The sequence below is a fragment of the Nannospalax galili genome, unplaced genomic scaffold (genome assembly GCF_000622305.1).
Source record: "Nannospalax galili isolate Female #2095 unplaced genomic scaffold, S.galili_v1.0 scaffold154, whole genome shotgun sequence".
NCBI classification, from domain to species: domain Eukaryota; kingdom Metazoa; phylum Chordata; class Mammalia; order Rodentia; family Spalacidae; genus Nannospalax; species Nannospalax galili.
Window position 1 is genome coordinate 1,649,078 of NW_008335281.1, and position 22,123 is coordinate 1,671,200.

General features: G+C 39.4%; 1 protein-coding gene across 2 annotated transcripts in view; it reads right to left on the reverse strand.

Moving 5' to 3' along the window:
* Nucleotides 1-409: 409 nt before the first annotated feature.
* The window catches only part of Aig1 (androgen induced 1), a 261,519-nt gene continuing 239,805 nt past the window's right edge, over nucleotides 410-22,123 (reverse strand). For both annotated transcript variants that reach the window (XM_008829822.2, XM_029561961.1), the window contains 2 exons: nucleotides 7,488-7,651; nucleotides 410-1,027 (listed from right to left, as the gene is read on the reverse strand). In XM_008829822.2, coding sequence (XP_008828044.1) covers nucleotides 990-1,027; nucleotides 7,488-7,651 — 202 coding nt within the window. In that variant the 3' untranslated portion in view covers nucleotides 410-989. The remainder of the gene's footprint in view (nucleotides 1,028-7,487; nucleotides 7,652-22,123) is intronic.

Here is a 22,123-nt window from a genome sequence, read left to right on the forward strand (position 1 = left end):
AAATGCATGTAGAAAGAAAAGAGAAATAAAATGTATGTGTATGTGCCTATCTGGGAGGGGTGTGGATTTCTAGCACTTTCTAAATTATATTTCCAAGTAAAACTTAGTAATAGGTTTTAGGATAAATGACTTTATATCACTCATTGATCTATCTTAGCATATATAGTCAACACATGTTTATATAAATGAATATTTTATAATTTATATATTTTCTACCTTTAAAACAATATTTTTATAAATTAGCTTTAAAAAAGCATTCTTTCTGAAATCATGAAAAAATACCAATTTTAAAACCAAAAAACAATAGGAATGAATCAAGTATGGGAAACCTACTTGCAACAGGCAGGTAACAGAAACAAAATAAAAAGAGACATGCCAGATTTTGAGATGAACCATGCAAAACACAAGGTTTGGGGTTGGTAGGACTTTATTAAAGATAAGGTTTGCATGTAGAAAAAGTTTCATAAGATTAAATAGGGTCTTGGTTAAAGTGATGCCATGTCTACCACTGCTCATTTGAGGCGACTGTGACTCTGCGACCATAGGAACCATCTATCCTGCCTCCTCTTGGGCCCACACTGTGGCCCGGGTTATGATACCAGCCGCCTTTAGGACTAAATATGAATGCCTCGATCCACATCTGCCCCTTTAACTTTACCATATTCCTCAACAAGAAACACAACCCAATTTTATTTTTCTGTGATTAAATGGAGTTATTGCAGAAATGAAAATTCAATGACCAATTTTAGTTTTAAAATTAGAAAAGGGGGAAAAGATGTCATCCGTAAGGAATGTGGAGAAAGTACTTTAAAACAATGAGGGAAAGTTATGGGAAAGCTGTGTCTGCTATTGTGTACATATTGGTCTATAAAAGGTGTCCTCCCTCGGGGTCAGGGGGAAGGCTGATGCCTCTGCTTCCTTAGAGGTTTTCTCCTCACTGTTGGTGCCCAGGGCCAAGAGAATCAATGGCAGTTCCTTAGACTCGGATCTTATTCCAGCTTAGGCTTTCCTTTCTCTTCTTCCATACCTAGAAATACAAGGAAAGCACTCAGAGAAGCTCTCACCACCCACTCTTTCCTCCCCGACCCTCCTGTCCCTACCCCTTTCTCTTAAGAAAAGCCATTTACAGTGTCTTCTAGAAACACCCTCAGTGACCTCTCTCCCCACCCTTTCCCAACATTTTTGCAGCACAGGCAGCTCTGCCTGCTTCTGGGAGTGAGGCCCCTGAGAGATGATTCTGAGGTTTGCAGGATGGAGACCGCCAGCCCGATTGCTGCTTTACCCCCTTTGAGCATCAGGAACTACAAAGCATTTAAACCACTTCATTTATTTTTCACTTCTTCCTGTCCATTCCCAAGGACAGGATTCTGGATTTCCAAAAGCCTAGCAATCTTTCTTTTTTAAAATAAATTTCTATATATTATTTATTTTTATGTGTACTGCCTGCATGTATGTAAGTGTACCCTTGAGCAATGCTTGCAGAAGTCAGAAGAGGGCATCAGATTCTCCTGGAACTGGGGTTAGGGACTGTTGTTAGCCACCATGTAGGTGCTAGGACTTGAACCCTGGGTCCTTTGCAAGAACAGCCAGTGCTTTTAACTGCTGAGCCATCTCTCCAGCCCCTATTTTTATTTTTTCTTAAGCTCATGGGGCTCTTATTAAGCACAATAACTGTTTCTGTTTATTTACAGACTTATATGTATTTAAAAATTTTCCCTCCATGCTGGGAACAGAACCCTGGAAAGTACTCTACCCCTGAGCTGCACTCCTGGCTCCATACCTGTGCATACTGAAACCTAAGTTCTCCCGGTAGTCATCAGCCCAGATAGATCTGTTTTCCCTGCAGGGCTCTATGTAATGGACCAATAAGACTTTGACTGTTGCCTGTAGTGAACAGTCAGTGATGTTTCATTTTCTAGAGATGAAAATGTTCAGGTTGTTCCCATGAGTTAGAGTTAAATCTGGTAATACCACCTGCTTCTTTTTTCTTTTGTAACTAGGTAAACATTTTTTCTAAATTACCAAGTTCTCAAGAGATGTGTGTGTGTGTGTGTGTGTGTGTGTATTTATTTCAATAGCAACAGAGCTCAAAATAATGCTTTGCAAGTCTTTGTATTTTTTTTTTATAAATTTCTAATTCTCTGAAGGCAGAGCCTTATAACCATTTTGTTTCCAATTACATCCCTAGCACCTAACAGTGTCCATTTCATAGTAGAAACTCAGCTCATCTTTGCTAAGTAATAAACACACATAGAGGAGGCCTCAGAAGGCTGGACTAGTAGAAAAGCAATAATCCAAAATATAGGACCCCACAATGATAAATCATGAGGTCCAGTCTCTTGGGGTCTCCACTATTACAGAGCTTACATTAGGATCACTCCTCTCCCACCCAGTCCCACTCCAGATCCTAGTGGTAGTTTCATGGGGTCAGGAAGAGGCTGCAGAATTGGGTACATGCTCCAAGCAGGTGTCCTTTCAGTGTTCAGGTTTCAAAGCTAAAGAACTGGCAGAGATCTAGAACACTGTTTCCAAAATATTTCACATAAATCATGTGAGGGAAACCTCACGCTGGGGAACAAGGGCTTATGAAGGGAAGAGGAGGAGGCGCCTATACAGTGCTCCTGCATTGTTGCGTAGGTGCCTAAGGCAAAGGCAGAAACAGCACTGGCTCCATTCCAACAGTGCGCAGGCCTTGAGTCCCCATTTGTCTCCTGTTCTCTCCACCGGAGTAAATAAGTTGGGGGTGGGGGTGGGGATGTAAAAAAGTTTGCTTTTCCTTAAAATTCTTAAAACTGGTTTCTCCAGAACATTCTGCTGATGGGTTGATATGGCATCAATGGTGAAGTCTTCAAAATCAACGTGGAGAACAGAGACTTTGTTGACCTAGAAAGAGAAATGGTTCTCCACTTTCTTTGGTTTGGCAGCTATGAGGTAGAGGGTAAAAAGTACACAGCTGCAAATAGTGTTTCCACACAAGAAGTATTTTCACACAAAAAGCAGAAAGAAACCCAAAAGAGAGCGGAGGCAGGCTGCGTCTGTGGAATACAGGTGCCAAGATTGATTGGCCCCGAGGGAGGTGTCCACACACATCCCCAGGCAGGAAGAGGGGCTCCACTCGGAGCGGTGCTCTGACAGAGAGACTGGGGCACCTGCTGGTGGGTGTTGCAAGCTGGATGGGCAGCCGGAGAAGGTGTATTTCTGCCTGAGCCTAACCTCCTCCCCTGGCTCCCTGTTGCCCACACTCGCTGCCTTTGTGTCCATCAGCCTTTCACTTCTGAGCGCTATCATTTCTGATCTTTTAAAATTTGACCCTGATAAGGTCAATCATTACCTCGGACAGAGTCACTGGAGTTAGAAAAGAGTCTTTGCTGAAGGACTAACATGATTTAGGTGTTGTGGGTTGAACTGTTCATTCATATGCTGAAGTCCTGACCCACGGTACCTCAGAATGTGAGAGAATGCCAAAGGTGTGGCTGGATAATTGTTCCGTAAAGAAATCAGGAATCTGACTCATGGGTCCAATCAATCACCTCTGCAGAAGCCAGAAGGAGAGGCAGTCATCCAGGAAACACTTGTGAAGGTCCCTTTTTGATGGCATAGATGTCATTGAATTGCAGGAGAGGTCAGCCCTGTTTATGAGAGTTCTCTACTGGCAGAAACACTACCAGCCTGAACTCAAGGCTCAGAGACAGTATGAAATGAAGGACCAGTGATGCAAAGACGCTCAGGCACTAGCTTCTCCTTGGTTCCAGAGGGCCTCCTTTTCCCTGCCCAGGATTGAGGGAGGTGTGGAGCTGCTATTCCCAGGGCCTGGAAGGCAGGGCCAGGGCCCCTCCTTGTGAGCCCTGGAGCCACAGCAGTCAAGCCAAATTAATTATTCTCAGGCCTTCAAATGGAAGGGAATTTCCTGTGCTTGCTTTGTGACTTGCTTGGGAACAAGGATCCCTTTCTCCCCTTTCAACTCTCCTTTTTGGAAGGTGCCTGCACAGCCCATGCCTGACCCCAAGATCCCATTTTAGAAGCAGGTATGATTTGGTCTGGTTTCAGAGGTTCACATGAAGCTAGATGCAGAACAGTTTTGCTTTGGGATGAATCATGACCTGAGTCTCACCCATAATTGGTTTATATCATTTTTAAGGTGAGATTTTTGGATTTAAGAGTTGATGTCAGAATGACTTTCTGGGCCAATGGGATGGAGTGAATACATTTCACATGTGTGAAAGATATGAATTTTAGGAGGTGGAATACCACAGGCTGGATTATTTAGTCCTTGGAATTCATTCTGTTGAATTCTCTAATGCCTCAGAATGTGACTTGCATGGATAAAGTCGTCATGAAGTTAGTATGAAGCCCTTTGAGTGAATCTCATGAAATATGACTTGACTGGTGTCCTTAAAAGGGGAAACTGGGAGACCCTATCAGAGAGAGTGCATCACTGGGCGTGAAGATGAGTCCAGTAGGGGAGAGCAGACTTTTCAACTGATGATCACTTTTGGAACCAATCCTGTCAACACCTTGATTTTGGACTTCTGACTTCTATATTTACAAGTCAACCTATTCCTATTGTTTAAGGCACCTAGCTTGTGATGTTTTGTTACAGCGGCTCTGGCAAACTCAAACAGTTCCTGCAAAGTCATCTTGAGTTACTTTTTTGAAAAAGAGCAAATGCCCACCAGCTAATTTAGCTTACTTTAAAAGGCTTTTTAAAGTTTGTATTTCCTAGCAGAAAGGCCTTTTTTGGTATTTTATGTGGTAGGTCTGTGGTTCTGAGGTCTCTGAGATCGCATGTGTCCGTAGTTCCCAAATATGTACATAGTCTGATAGTTCACTAGAAATAATAGGGGACTGAACCTTGGGTTGAAAACATTGGCTCTGCCAACAAGTCTTTCTGTAGCTCACTTAAGGCAATGGTCCTCAGCTGCCTTTGTGGAGGGAAAGGATAGAATTAGATGAGGATTCCTATGCTTTCTGTAACAATGTGATTTTTATCTTGAAATTGGAACATAACCAAGTCAGGGAATTTGAGACGTTGAAAACTATTATGGCATGTAGAAGGGTGGCCTAAGTATAGTATTTCTTTTTCTTGGGGGATTTTATAGTACCTAGCATGTGGTAATGAGTATTTTATACTTTACACCATCATTTCCAACGCATACATGCACACACACACACACACACACACACACACCTCAGCTACTGATAGAGCTAAGAAACTAAAGTGACTGAGTTAAGAGCCAGGGGAGAATTAGAGGGAAATTAGAGGGTCATCTAAAGGTGGCAACTGACAATGAATTCAAATCCACTGTTGACAGAGAAATAGTGGGCACGCTGTCATCAGATCTTAAAGGATCTTATATTTTATAAGGAGAGGAAGTCTGGCCTTATTGAAGTCTTCCAATTTTTAGGTATTGATTCATGATTCATAGACAAAAATCCCACTATGCAGGCATAATGGAACTTCTAGTTGGGTAAAATTTATGGGAAGCGGCTGGGATGGATGGCTTAGTCATTAAAACTCTTGCCTTGTAAGTACAAGGAAATGAGATTGGTTCTCAGAACCCACTTTTTTTTTTTTTTTTTAACTTAGACATAGTCATTTGTACTTATAATCCCAGTGCTGGGGGGTGGAAGGTCCCTGAGGTTCAAGGCCAGCCAGTCTAGCCTACTTGGTGAGTTCCAGACAATCAACGATCCTGTCTCAAAAAACGTGGATGGTGACTGGAGATGATATTGAGGTTGTCCTCTGCCTTCCACACACATGGGTATGTGTGCCCACACACACATGAACCCCCTACATAACTGGGGGAAAGTCATCAATGGGAATATGCTGACTTGACACAGACACCAGCTTCCGTGAGTTCAGCTAAAAAAATGTAGCCAGAATTAATCTATATACAGAAATGATTTACAAAACAGTGACCAACCCTTACACATGCTATTTAAGAAAACAGCACAGACTAGATAAGCTGAACAGATAGTTCAAAAAACTCAGTGCAACTATTCATTCTTTAACTCTTCATTGAAGGCTGCTAATAAGCAATATTCGTTTAGTCTAGATTATTTATCTCTCCTGGTGTGCAGGCTGTCTTCTCACAGCAGTAGCAGAAGAATGCCAGATGTTGGCCACAATCAAGCACAGGAAGACGACACAGGCAGTCACATATTTTTTCCCTGGACTGCACATATTGGCTTAAATCAAAATACAGCCTTTCTCTCAAGAAGCTGGGGAAAGTTTGCATTTTGTTTTAAAAACATTTTTGTAGGCTGGGCATGGTGGTACATTTATTTCATCCCAGCACAGGAGGCAGAGATAGGCAGATCCCCATGAGACAGAGGCCAGGCTGGTCTTCATAGTGAGTTCCAGGCCAGCTGAGGCTACTGGGAAACCGTGTCTGAAAAACCCAAAACCAAACAACAATTATTACAAAATTTTGTAAGTTAATCAAATAATTCTAGAATTTAAGAGAAAAAGATTACTACTTCCATTGAATGGAAATATTATGAATACATTAATTTCTGTGATCTGAACAAGATTAAAGCATTGGACATACTTTTGTTTTCCTTATCAAGACCAAAAGCTGCTTAGAAAAGAAACCTTCAAGTGCCGGGAGCCATTTAGCACTGACTGACATACTGACTCATACAGTTCCAGAAGGTTCATACACAGAAACAGTCTAGTAGACTGAGCTCTGCACAGTGGCCAGCACACAGTCAGCGGCTCAATGTGTGTGGACCAGAGTCCACTTACAGATGATGTCTAGTATGGTGGACTGTGTCCAAGGAGATGTCCAGAGCTCTCTGAAATCCTCACAGCATCCTCAGAATAGATTTTCATGCAGGATCTCTACATGTCTGTGCTCTTGCCTTTCCACTCCAGTATTTATGTTATTTTACATATATTTTGGGCAGGTTTTGCACCAGATTGGACAAGATTGTGTCTTGCAAAAGATGGACACTCTGCTATAAATGAAAACAAAAGAGGAATCAAGTCAAAGGTTGAGAGAGCAGGAGCTTTTGCAGTAATAAAATATACCTTTTATTACCTGCATCTGGTTGTGGTCTTCAAATCTTACAAAGGACAGCCACCTGGACTGTTTAGAGTCGTGACTGTGTGGTCATGAGACCCCTTTGAGATTAGAGTTTATAGGAAGATGACACATTAAGTGGAGATGTGGTGACGTTATTTAATGAGACTGCATTGAAGAACTTACTACTTAATTTGGGTGCTTTCACTAAGGCAGCAATTTAACGCTCACCTTTCCCTATAAAATTTTATAGCCATGCTTCTTGCTTTAGGTTTGGATGTTTTACTATCTGATAAGACCTTGTGAGCAGTAAACCTTCCAGGTAAAACTGCTAGTAGCTCCTAAATTAATATTGTTATAAAAAATGAAACCAGAAGAGATGCTGTGTGAAAGATCAAGAGGCTGCTGTGGAATTTTCTCTCGGCCTTTGCCTGGTTTTATGCTGTGCTAGATGATACTTACTTCTCTGTGTATCCCAGACATAGCTGTTCAGGACTTCTCCCAGTAAGTACAGGAAATTCATTAGGATGGTTGTCGATCCGAAGAAGATGATCCTGGCTCCTGAGCCAATGTGTTCCAGGAAAGGGTACACCCACATACCAGTGACATGATGCACCCAGCACACCCTGCCGTGGAATTGGGAAAGAGACAAAAATGTAGTCACAGCTACAACTGATGTCAAAGTTTCTGTATTACAAATCCTTGCTCTACCGCACCAACAGGGAGCTCCCGTGTGTCCTACCCCCAGCCTGCTCACACCTTGTTAAGATCTTTATAACATCTGCAATTCTGGGACATTTACTACAAGAAATCAACACTGGCACTAACGTTTTTTGCATCTTCTGTCCTAGGATGCACCTCAGGACCCCACACTGCATTTAGTAACACACCTCCCTGGTCTCCTGCTTCCTGGCGGTGTCTTCTCTTTAATGGCACTTAAAAGGTTTTGGTCAGGTATCAGAAACTGCAGAGTGATTTAATACTGTTATACAATCTTTTAATCTCCTCTTTATACAATGAAACAATGTAGCATTAGGCAATCACCCTGGAATGAAACTCAGCAAGCGAGTGCCAGGTGTCTTGCCATACCGCCTTTCAACAGGGCACGAACATGAACTGCGTGCGCTTCTGGCCCACCAGCCACCAGGCTTCCTGCTTCTCTGATCTTCAGACCCTACACTTATTACACCCCTCCCCACCCATTTTGCACTCTTACTGGGAACCATTCTGTCTGTGCTAGAGATGGTTTTGGCTCAGTGGGAATAGCGACATTATCAACCGCCATTGCTTTCTAAAGTTTAGTTGAATATGTGTTCCAGTCTTGGCCTGACATGACTATTGGTAACACTTCTCTATTTTATTCTGGGTTCATTCCTTTGCCAAATAACTTTGGAGAGCAAATGAAATACAATTATCTTTATTACATTGAGAAGAATGATTATTTTCTATGTGTATGTGTTCTGGAGTCACTTTCCTTATTTTCCGGCTTCACCCTTTAAGCAGTGTGTCCACACCTATAGACTTTGTTGGTAGCAGGAGGCCTGTGGGTCTTTACTACATAGTTTGCATTGTCCATGTGGGTAACCCCCCCCAACCTCCACAGAGGTGAAAAATCATTCTGGGGGTGATGCTGGATAAAATGGAACAAAGCACATACACACAGAGCTAAAATCATACACGTATCTATACATACTCATGTAAACATGCACAGCACGTCTATTGTATTAACATTTTGTGGTTCAGAATTATACTCTTATGTGAATGTCAAAGATAATTGAAAGCAGACTGTAACATATCTATGCAGCAATACTCATAGCAGCCAAAAGTTTGAAACAACCCATGCGCATTAATAGATTACTGCAGAAGCAAAATACTGTATATATACATAATAGAATATTATTTCATCATAAAGAGGAATGAAATTTTAATGTACACTACAGCATAATAAACCTTGAAAACATTGTAAGTACAGATGCCAACTACAGGACAACTGGTGTTTGATTCCATTTATATGAGGTATCCACAATGGGCAAATTGGGAGATGGAAAGCACACTAGAAGTCATCAGGTATTACACTCTGGATCCAAAATATCCTGCAGAAGCTCATGCATTGAAGGCTTGGTCCCCAAAGCAGCAATATTCTGTGGTTGGGCCTTTGGGAGATGACTGGGTCATGAGGGCTCTGAGCTAATCAATGGATTAAGACATTAATGCACTTATAACTTTAGTGGCTATTGGGAAGTTATGAAAGCTTTAGGATGTGGAGTCAAGGTGGAGGAATTTGGGTCTTCAGGAGTGTGCTCTTGAAAGGTATACTTTGTCCCTGGCCCTTCCCTCCTTCCTTCCAGCCCCCATCAGATGAGCAACTTTCCTGCTCTGTCTGCTTCCCCATGAAAGCCACCTGGCCAACTGAGCATGGATCCAAACTTAAACTAATCCACAAAAAGCCTTTCCTCCTTTTAAGTTGTTTATCTCAGGTATTTTGTCACAGTAACAGAAAGCAGACTAACATACCAGGGACTAAGGGAAGTGGAGAACAGGGGGTTTATGTTGAAGATGATGAAAAGTTTTGGGGATAGATATCATAAATATATTATTTAGTACATAATTGCACATCCACAAATGGGTGATATTCATATTAGGTATATTTTAATACTATAAGAATTTTATGAGGTAGAGATTGGCTCCCTGGTTGGAAAAGACTGTGATGGAAGAAAGGTTGAACAATCCCATCTTGGAGTGAAGAGACATGCACTGGGCCCCCATCCAGGTCATCCTGAATAGCTGTCCAAGCTAAAACACTTGTTTATCAAAGAAAGGGGCATGTGAGTAAAAAAAAAAATCCTTTCTAAAGCTGAAGCATTTGTGAAAACCAATAGAAACTAAGTTGTTCAGCTATCTATCCTGTGGGGTTTCAATGTGATCTATTCTGCTGGTTTGTAAATCACTGGCAGTTTGTTCTTCCTAGTCTAGTTTTAACTAAGCCACTGCACCATTAAGTGGCTTCCATGGAGACAATATGTAATATTAACCTCAAGTTAAGGCCATGAAATAGTAAATGATTTTCATAAATCAATTACAAAATTATGATCTGACTCACTGTAAAACTGTTTCCTAACTGGGAGCAGTTCAACATATAAATATACACCATACTTTTATGCCTGTTCTTGGTATTCTACTTGTCTTTAGGGGAATGAATCTTTCATTTTCAGCTTTTGTGATCGCCTCTGATGCCAAACCTAAGGGCCACTCCTCAGTCGTTGTCATATACCTTTGATCTCTCTGGGATCATCATATAATGCCAAATGATATGACCACATCACCCTACCTTTAGATGATGCCTAAATGTATGTCTGCAGCCTCCACACATCCACATTCCCTTGGATGTTCAATGACATTTCCAACTCAGGATTTCAAGACATCATCTCTGTATTCTGATTCCTAAGCAGCTGGTCTGCATACAGTGCTTTAAGTGATCTGTTATCTTTTTTACCTTATACGCCCTACCCCCACAATAAGGTCCAATTATCCCCAATTTCACAGATAAAGAAACTGAGTCCAGACCAAAGAACTTACTTAAAAAAAATGGAAAAGCCAGGAAAGAAATGTATACTTGTAAAAAAATTTTTAATTTGTTCTTTAATAATTCCATACATGTACACAATGTATTTTGATTTCAATCACCCTTCTCATTCCCTCTGGACCCTTCTTTGCAACAAGTCCCCTTTGTACTTTCATGCCTTTTCTTTTGTGACCCACTGAGAATAATTGGGATTACCAGCATGAGCATGGATAGGGGGCTATTTGCTAAACTATGAGCAACTTCCCAGTGCCACTGCTGAAGAAAACTGACTCTTTCCCCTTGCAAACATTGACTGCCAATAGCCCCTCAGCTGGGTGTGGGGCCTCATGAGTCCCTCCCCTCTCTGAGCTGGATTTTCTTTTTGCTCTGTGAACTTGCTTCCTTTAATGAGACATCTGATACTGCCTCCAAAACTATCTCTGCCTCTCTGTGTGTCTCTGTCTCTGTTTCTGTCTCTCCATGTGTCTCTGTCTTTCTGTCTCTTCTCTCTCTCTCTCTCTCTCTCTCTCTCTCTCTCTCTCTCTGGCTTTCTTGACTTGGTAGGTCATCAAACCATCCCAGATATAGACACAGAAGTCCTGTTATTTGGGATTTCACCTGGATTAGTGTGCATAATGCATCTGCTTGTCTTCACAGGCTGTGATTTCATCGCTTGCTTCCTTGATCTTATCATAGTTCAATTCTCTGCACAAAGATGACTCATGGCTTTGTTCATCTATTGATGGAGAGTCCTTAGTTCTTGGTTGGCTTTCAACTGCTGTCTCATTTTAAAGCCTTCTCAACTTAGTACCCAAATAGCTCAGCTTAAGGCAATGGTGCTTATTTTAAAATTTTATTCTCAGAAACCAACAACCATGGTGTATATGTGTGTGAGTGTGTGTGTGTGTGTGTGTGTGTGTGTGCATGCATATATATATATATAAATGCTATAAGACTTTTGAATTATGTTTTATTAAATATACCTCTATTCCACTTACTTTAAATGCACAATTTCCTTTTAAAAATGTTACTTATCCATGACTCCAATCTAAGCACATAGCAAACAAAGATCCAGAAATAAATGAGGCAGAGGTAATTTCCTGTCCTCGTGGAGTACTGTCTAGGGAGAGATCCAGCTACTGCAAGAGCACTTTGGTCATGGTTACAAAGGTCAGCATAAGGGTGTCATGGGTACACAGGGATTGGTCCCTGCTTTTACAAACCTGTCCACTTTCTATAAGTTTTCCTTGTATATTCTCTTGTATATTCAACTTTCTTTCAACCCATTCTTTCATAGCTGATATGTTCAAATACCTTTCATTAATATGCAATAAAAAACAAAGTCAACAACCTTACTCTTTCTTCTTCCCTCCAAAGCCAAACTACTTCAAAAAGTGAACACTCAGTAACCCCATATCCTTACTTTGTAGTCGCTCTTCTGCCCACAAGTCCAGCTTCATTCTTGATATGTCAGCACAGCACCTGGCTGATCAGGTCACCATTTCTCTTTGCCTTTTTTCATTTCTACCATTTTGACTGTTCTTTTTCTCCCTCTGTTCACTCCTCACTATTCTAACCCTTATTCTCATAACTATGAAATCCCAGTTAATAAGTATGTCACAAATTTATGTCCTAATCCATATCTCTTCTCTATTATAGAAAATATTGTCAGTTCCTGATGAATCTCATTTTTGCACCTCTTAAATATGCTCCTAACGCAATGTAGCCAAAGCTATACCATTTCCCCCAAGTCCTCCCAAATTCCTTATCTCTGAGAAGGGTACTACTACCTCTTCAGTTTTGCAACTCAACACTTTTTTTTTTTTTTTTTTTTTTTGTCTCTTTGAGATAGGGTCTCCTTGTAGCCCCAGCTGTCCTGGAACTCACTATGTAGACCAGGCTGACCTCGAACTCACAAAGATCCGCCTTCCTCTGCCTCCCAAGTGCCGGGATTAAAGGTGTGTGCCACCATGCCCGGCCTCAAAACACTTTTAAACATCACGCTCCATCATATATTAGTCAACTCCTTCCCCTGTATCGAGGCTACCTCATACATCTCTTCAAAGCATTGATCTTTTTCTATCACCACCACCTTAATTTTTATTACAATTATCTGTCTAGAAGACTGTAATAGTTCCTAATTTGTGTCTTCATCTATTTTTCCCTCTTCCAATTCATTCTTACACCAGGCACACTGAGCTTTCTAGATTAGAAACATGAACACATTATGTACCTTCTGCCTATGGTCTTAGCATGTCAAGGGTCCTGCATTACTTTCTGTAAAGACAAGAATTCTACATGGATGGCCTTTGCCTGCCAGTTTGGCTCCATCTCACTCTGTGTTCCCTCTGCTCTTTATATTTGTAATGCACTGACTTTCATTTGATTTCTCAATTTTCCATGTTCCTTTGTGCCATGTGGATTTTCATATGTTCCTTTTTCAACCTATGCTGTGATTACCCACCTCACAGACTAGTAGTTATATTTATCTACCTCTACTGTGATGACTGAGTAGCCATCACCTTGGAAAGATCCCCTGTTCCACTGGGTTAGGCCAAATTTGCTAAGTTCCTATAGAACTTAAATTTGAGTGTCTTTATTTGAACTGCAGTATAAGTTTGTAAGGTGAGGAACTGTGTCTGCTTGTACACTCCTTTGTCTTCTTAGCTCTTACCACCATGCCTGTCATATGGCAGGAGAATGAATGGATGACAGAGAAGCATTTAATCTTCAACAGTTAGTGAAGAAGAATTAGTAAAGATAGAAGGAAAAAACTTTCTAGCTAAAAAGAAAAGCATGTTCAAAGAGCTGAGAAGTAAGGAAAATTCCAAGATAGTCAAGAAAACAGTTTTTTGGGGACCAGGGAAAGAGCACAGGAGGGGCTGGTGCCAAACTGTGGGTGGTCTTTTTAATCATTAAGAATTTAGACTCTATCCTAATGCACACAATAAGAAGTCTTTGAATCACAGGATGGAACACATTCTTGGCACTGTTATCAGAGCTGAGAACCTGTGGCTAGACAGGTCATAGGTTGTAGGGGAAAATCCACCACTACGGACATAGTATTAAACTGACGGTTAATGACTTAGTGTTCTTTTTATTTTATTTATTTTAAAAAATTATTTATTTAATAACCACATAACTAGCAGAAGCATTGCAATATAAGAGCACTGACATATTCAATAACAATTTCTGGAGCTAAGATGCATCTCTTTCAAAGTTGGCTGTAAATTTTTAGGTTGATAGTTGAATTAATATAGTTATACACTATTGTACTCAGTATAAATCCTATATGACATAAAGTTGAATGAGGTTTTAACCTTTAAAAAAAGATCTCCATTTCATTATTAAAATATACTGTTTCATAGAGAAAAACTTATTTTAAAATATTTTATTTATTATTTGTATTTTATGTGTATAAGTGTATTGCTTGCATGTATGTGAGTGCACCTGGGTCATGCAATGCCACGGAGGTCAGAGGAGGGCTTTGGATTCCCCTGGAACTGGAGTTAGGGATGGTTCATAGCTGACATGTGGGTACTGGGAATTGGACCCGGGTCCTCTGCAAGAGCAGTCAGTGCTCTTAACTGCTGAGCCATCTCTCTAGCCCCAGAAAAACACATTTTTAATGCAACTAACACTTAGATGTTTGTACATGTGTCTCTAATCTCTATATATCTGATTATTACTAATCACAGTCAGTTATTTTGTGAGATCCTTGGCACCTGAGCATGGATATAAAGTCATCAGGTAGATTTCAATGGTAATGTTTTTCACATCTATTAATTAACATGAAGCAAAGTTTTATGCTTCTTCCTCAAATATAACTCACTTTTTTTATTTATTGATTTTTTTGGTGTGTATTTCATACAGAACATCCCAAAGAATCTTACTCATATATATACCCACATTCCAAGTGACACCCTCCCATCTGCCTCCACCCCTGCACCGGAGCCCATATACTGTCATCCCTGTTACTGTCCACTGTGTTGTAGGTGCCCCCAGCCGTTCCCCAGGGCTTATCCATCTGCTGAATTTAGTCAGCATATCTAGAGCTCATCCTAATCTAGCAGCAATTAGTTGACAATATTCCTTTAGATAAGATTGGGATTTGCTGTTCATTTTCCCAGTTCTATGCTGGGTTACTGTCTGGGAGTCTCTTGGGCCACCCTGGACAACAACTCAAAGGACGGTATCTCCTGTTTGGCATTGTTTCTTGTTATGCAGCCTTTAGCTATACACATGGACTCTTAAAGAATTATATTAACCCTTTAATCTTTGGTTATACTTTCATTTTGGGTGTTTAAGACCATGCAGTTGGCCCAGATAAACCAACCTATTTTGACTCTTAAGGTTGTTTGAGGGTCTGTTCCTCAGGGGTCACATGGGCTTAGGAGGAGCCCCTGGCTCCAGTTCCATCTATGTGAAGATAAGTCAAAGGTCCTACTTGACCATGGATGGCTTCACTTGGAAGCATGGAGGAAATGTTTCCTCTGTGTTGACCCTCCTCTTTGTAGACTGGACACTGGTTCAAGTCCATCTGGTGGGGTCTCCATGGTCTCCTTGACCAAGAGGACGGGTGACTCACCACAGCTACAGGACATTTTGAGAGATGCTCCATAGTCCCCTGAAACTTAATCGACCTTGGAGGGCAAGGAGCAAAAACTGTCCTTTAAGTCCCGCTGACCAAATTAGTACAGGCCTCAAAGTATGGCTGTTAAACATCCAAGAAGCTTAGTTCCACCAGTCTGTTACTTTTAATTATCAAGTGCTATGTAGATAAAGCTTGGGCAAAGGCCAAAGGTTCTCAGATAAACCTTGACTAGACATATATTATGTTCCTTGAGCTATTTGTATGTATAATTTGTCAGTAGGTTGTTGGACTAATATGGTTCCCTCTGTTTTTTTTTTAAATACTAGGCATTATTTATCTCTCACATTGTCTAACCCTTCTACCATGGCTTCCCTATTTAAATACCCCCATTTCCCCCCATTTCTCCCTTAATAATACCCTTCTCCTATGGTGCCACCTCTCTTGAGCTCCTTCTTTCCCTTTATCCCCAAGGTTCCTTATATAACCCTCCCTCCCCCTCTTAAAATAACCCCATTTTTATCCATATGGCCCTATTAACACCTGTTTCCTACTGTTCTTCTTGTTCAGATTCTTTTTTTCCTTTACCTCCCTGGTTCCTTTTCATTATCCTGGTAAATCTACCTGATGACTTTATATCCATGCTCAGATGCCAAGGATCTCAGAAAGTAACCGAGTGTGTCTAGTAATAATCAGATATATAGAGATTAGAATGCATGTGCAAACATCTAAGTGTTAGTAGCATTAAAAACTTTCTTTACTGCTGAGTAGAATTCCATTGTGCAAATGAACCAGATTTTCTTTATTCATTCATCAGTTTAAGGACATTTAGGTTGTTTCCGTTTCTTAGCTATTGTGAAGAGAGCAGCAACAAACATGGATGTACAGGTATCTCCACAGTATAATGAGTCTTTGGATATATGCCAAGGAATCATAAACCAGATCATATGGTAGGCTCATTTTTAGTTTTTGGAGGGTTCACCACACTGCTTTCCATAGTGTTTGCATGGGTTTGAATTTCCACCAGCAATTGAGTGTCCCCCTTCTTCTCATCTTCAGCTGTGTTTGGTGTCTTTCATTCTTTTGATCTTACCCAGCCTGACTGGGGACAGATGGAATTTTAAAGTGGTTTTTATCTGAATTTATCTAAAACACTAATGATGTTGAACACCTTTTAAGATGCTTCTTAACCATTTTTATTATTTCTTTTGAGAACTCTCTGTTCAGCTCCTTAGCCTATTTTTTAATTGGGTTACTTCCTTTCTTGATTCTTTGTTTTTTGAGTTCATTATATATTCTGGATGTTAAACCTCTGTCAGATATGTTGCTGGTGAAGATTCTGTCCCATTCTATGAGTTTTCTCTTCCCTTCCTTGGTTGCTTCTTTTGATGTACAGAAGCTTTATAGTTTAATGAGGTCCCATTTGTTGATTCTTGACCTCGTTTCCTGAGCAACTGATGTCCTGTTTAGAAAATCCTTTCCTACATCTATATTTTGTAGGTTATTGCCAATGTTTTCTTCTAACAGTTTCAGAGTTTCAGGCGTCACATTGAGGTCTTTGATCCATTTGGAGTTGATTTTTGTGCAAGGTGAACGATAGGGGTTATTTTTCATTCTTCTATAGCTGGTGATCCAGTTTTGCCAGTACCATTTGCTGAACGTGCTGTCTTCCCTCCAGTGAAAGTTATTGGCCCCTTTGTCAAATATCAGGTGGATGAAATTGCATGTACTATATTTGGGTCTTCAATTTTGTTCCATTGATCTATGGGTCTATTTTTGTGCCAGTATCATGTTGTTTTTATGACTATAGCTCTGTAATACAGTTTAAAATCTGGTATAGTAATCCCCCTAGCATTGCTCTTAGTGCTCAGGGTTGCTTTGGCTATCATAGGTCTTTTGTGCATCCATATGAATTTTAGGATGGTTTTTTTCCAACTCTGAAGAATGTCATGGGGATTTTGATTGGCATTGCATTGAATCTATAAATGGTTTTTGGTAGGATGGTCATTTTCACAATATTAATTCTTCCAGTCCATGAGCATGGGCAGTCCCTCCATCTTCTGATGTCTTCCTCAATCTCTTTCTTTAAAGATTTAAAATTTTCATTGTAGAGGTCTTTAATATCTTTGATCACATTTATTACAAGACATTTTATGGTTTTTTTTTTCCAGCTAATGTGAAAGGGAGTTTTTCCATGTACTCTTTCTCTGATTGATGTTTATTTACTTATATATATATTGAACCATCCTGCATCTAGGGAATAAAGCCAACTTGATCATGGTGAATGACCTTTTTGGTGTGTGTCTGTATGCCTTTTGCAAGTATTTTGTTTAGAATTTTAGCATCTATGTTCATTAAGGATATGGGTCTACAGTTTTCTGTTTTGGTTGTATCTTTACCTGATTTTGGTATTAGAGTGATGCTGGCTTTATAGAAGGAATTTGGAAGTTCTCCCCCATTTCTATCTTTTTTACTATATTAAGTAGTATTGGATGTTGATCTTCTTTAAATGTCTGGTAGAATTCTGCTGTAAATCCATGTGGTCTTGGGCTTTTTTTAGTCGGGAGGTTTTGTATTACTGTTTCAATTTTCTTATGTGTTATGGGTCTGTTTAAACTGTTGAACTCTTCTTGGTTTAGTTTTGGTGGTTCCCATGCTTTTAGACACCTGTCCATTTCTTTTAGGTTTTCAAATTTGGTAGCATATAGGTTTTTTAAAATCATCCCTTATAATATTCTGGACATTTTTGGTGTCTGTTGTGATGTTTTCCCTTTTATCTCTGATTTTGTTGATTTGGAGGTGCTCTTTCTTTCTTTCAGTTAACTGGGCTAGCAGTCTGCCAATCTTGTTTCTTTTCAAAGAACCAGCTCTTGGATTCGTTGATTCTTTGTATTGTTTTCTTTGTTTCTATTTCATTAATTTCTGCTCTGATTTTTGTTATTTCTTCTTGTCTGCTGGGTTTGGGTTTTATTTGTTGTTGCTTTTCAAGTGTCTTGAGTTGTAATGTTAAGTCATTTATTTGTGTTCTTTCCACACTTAGAGCTATAAACTTTCCTCTAAGTACTGCTTTCAATGAATCCCAGAGGTTTTCTTGCGTTGCATTGTCTTTTTCATTTATTTCCAGGAATATTTTTATTTCTTTCTTAATTTCTCCTTTGATCCAACCACCTGGCATGATTCAAAATGGCGATACCCAAAAACTTACTGGCCAATTTATTTTTGTTTTGGATTCTTGATGGAATCATATAAAAGCAATACATTTTTATTTCAGACTAAGGAAGTAATGCCAGATCTCCACAATGAAAGTTTAAATTTTAACATTGTTTGGGCCTATTTCTAAAGGAGATTACTTTTAATTTTAAGTTGTATGGTATATTTACTGGTTTTTAAAGATGACTTTTAAGTTTTTACATTGTTTTACACATTTACTGATTTTTAAAAGAAATGTTTACACAACATCTTTACTTGGTAGTTTTAAAAATTATTTTAAATTTAAACATCTTTTATATGGTATTTGCTGATTTCTCAAAATAACTATTTTAAATTCTGTTTTACATAAAATATTTGTCAGTTTTGAAAGGGAACTTAAAGTTTTTCTAGCCATATGCCTTCAGGACTATCCAGATACAAAGGGAGTCGACACTTTGAGATGGCTAGACCTGGGAAGCTCATGGGAATTTGCTGTACTCCAGGGCCAAACCTTACAAAAGACAAGCTGCTACCAACACACAGTTAAAACAATGGGAGGTAAAAATGGATAGTCTACTTGGATGGGAGGCTTAAGATGCAGACTCCATTGGTCTTAATCCCTCCCTTTTCTACACTGTGATTCTAAGCCTGTTTTTCTCTGGAATAGAGTTATTTCCCTCTCTGCTCAGTTGCTGTATGCTTGCTTTTGTTCCTGACCCATCATTCCCTGGGTACTTTCTAGTTACATGTCATGGACAGACTAAAGGAAAAGCGTATTGTAATATTGTCTCTTTGCAAGTTCTTTTAGGTAACATTGTTTTCTGTGTTCCTTATTCTCTAGGCTATGGGTACTTAATCCAGGATTATATATGGTAAATTATAAAATGTTGTTTCCAATCCAGACTGACAGCCCTCTTCAAAGGAATTCACCATGCGAGTTAACAGTCTTGCCTTAGTTTAAAAGTAAAATATGGATAAAGATTTAAAACTTTTAGGCTAAAGAGAAAAAAATGCCTTTTTGTATTAATTATATTGGTAAATAGTCATGTGCTGTTTGAGCTCACTGAGAAGCTGACTCTGGAGTTGGGATTGACCCTCCCACTTCAGACTCAAGCCTATTATCTCAAGATACATTCTCCAAGACTCTTTTCCATGTTCAGGCTGGCCCCCTGACCCCATGACAAGAAAAATGAGAGCAAAAAAACAGCCTGAGTAAAGGCACTATACAATTAAAAATAGCTAAGGTGTAAACTAATTTCAAAAGAAGGTATTGTTGCCTATGGTAAAAGTAGTTAATGGGATTCTCTATTTGGTCACAATACCGAGTAAAGTCACTACCACAGACTAATGCAAATGTATAGAAAATACAAAGATAAATTTAACTAATAAAAAAACAACAAAAAAGATTTTTTAAAAAAAGAGAACAATTCACAGTTGATGGACAGAGAGGATCTTCTGCCTAGAATTCTTTAGTCAGTAACTAAAACATGGCAGTTTTCTTAAACTGATTATGCTGGAGGTTGTGAACATCAATTTGATAATGTTTAACTATGTACCAGTTGCTTCTTTCTACCTAAAGCAAGGTTTTGGTAGACTACTCTCTAAACTATATAAGGTAAAAAAAGATTTTTAACAGTTTTGTGTTTTCTATAAGGTTTACTTGGAAACATAAAACACAGTGTGTACATGGGAAATATTAACTTATTACATTATCTTATGTATATAATTTAGATTCCATGTTCTTTTAATAAGATGATGCTGCATACTACTTTCTTCTAAGTCACTACTTTCTTCTGAGTCAAACAGCTACCATCTTCATGACTTCACATGTGTCCACTAACAAAAAATCATCACAATTGGACTTGTTGACTTGACTATCATATTCTTTGGAGGGGTAAACAGGGTCATTGGACCCTCACCTGAGTATCCAGCTGCTCTTCCCAGCCAACTGTATGTAATTTGGCCCTAATCACATATTGTTTCCTGGGTTTGAGGAGGACTAAAGTATATTATCTGAGGAAGGCTAGGAAGAAAAGGCTTGATCCATGCTGGGTTAAAGCTTTCCAGTGTACCTACTCTCAGGTCACCCATACACATCAGTAACCCCTCAATCATCTCTGTAAGCTCAATAAACTTATTGGTTCCCCAGAAAAACTTTAATGTAATCAAACATTGGTTTGATTCTAAAACATGAGAAGGCGACAAACATTGCTTAATATGCCCAGGGGAAAAAAATTCTCACAACACATAAAAAAAATTATTTGTTAATATTATTATGTCTCATGGTTATGAAAATAAAAATGTAAAAGATGTTAAAAGGACATAAAAATGGAGATATTTTATTAAAAAGGTTTTATATGTAAAGGTTAAAAATAAAGAAACCTAAGCAAATGATGGACGCCTATGTGGGTTTATTAATGATCTATCAAGGATGAGACAAAGATAATATATAAATAATCTTAAAATTCGTCAACTAGTTTATGAATGTCTCATCTAGGTTTATTTAAGAATGTTCGGTTTTTGCCCAAGCTTTATCTACATGACACATAGTAATTAAACATATCAGATTGGTGTAACTAACCTTCTTGGGTGTTTAATAGCCAGATGTTGAGGCCTATGCTAATCTGGTCAGAGGGTCTGAAAGGGACAGTTTTTTGCTCCTTGTCCTCCAAGGTCGACTAAGTTCCGGGGGACTACGGAGCATCTCTCAAAATGTCCTTTAAGTGTGATGAGTTACCTGTCCTCTTGTTCAGGGAGACCATGGAGGCACCACAAGGTGGACTTGAACCAGTGTCCAGTCTACAAAGAGGAGGGTCAACACAGAGGAAATATTTCCTCCATGCTTCCAAGCGAAGCCTGGGTCAAGCAGGCCCTCTTGACATCTTCACATAGATGGAACTGGTAAAAGCCTGAGGAGCCAGGGGCTCCCCACAAAAGCCCATATGACCCCTGAGGAACAGATCCTCAAATGACCTTAAAAGTAAAAATAAATTGGTTTACTTGGGCCAACAGTATGGTCTTAAACACCCAAAAGGAAAGTATAACCAAAAATTAAAGTCATCAGTATATTTCTTTAAGAGTTCAAAGGATTACACATCCCAGACATTAGACTTAAGTTCTTATAAGATGTCATTTAGACAATAATTTCTCATTGTTAATTTTGATCCTAGTAAGACAAGGCTACTCAGCTGTAAGACTTCAATTCTTGGTCAACAATACTGTACTGCCCACCTAAAGCTGAGGGAGACAACCCACTATTGTTCTAAAATGATGGCTAAATTTGTTTTCTCTCCCTATCAGGAGGCCATTTAAAAGGGAACTGATTCTAGCCACTTCAAAGTGCCTGACAACAAATCCTGAGTTCATCAATCATCAGTCCAACCTTGACAGGCAAAATAAAAATGAGGAGAAACCCAGTAGATGGATGCTTTTGGAAGCCCTCATCAAGAAATTCCAATGGACTTTTATTTGGACATTTGAAATTTGCCCTGTTCTGACTTTTTCTGGTTCCCTGCCTAGAAATTATAATACTAACTACTCTTGCCTTTACTTCTCCTTCACATCTCCTAGGCACAAGTCAAGGACCTTCTTTTCTCTCTATAGTTAAGAGCTATGCAATTTGGGAGTCTTTTAGATAGACACACTGAAGGGGGTACTCCAATTGCCTCACCCTGCATCTCTGTTCAGCATGGAAGAAGCCAGAGTGGCCTGCATCCCAATTCCCTTTTTGGTAATTTGGGTAAACCTTTTCAGAGG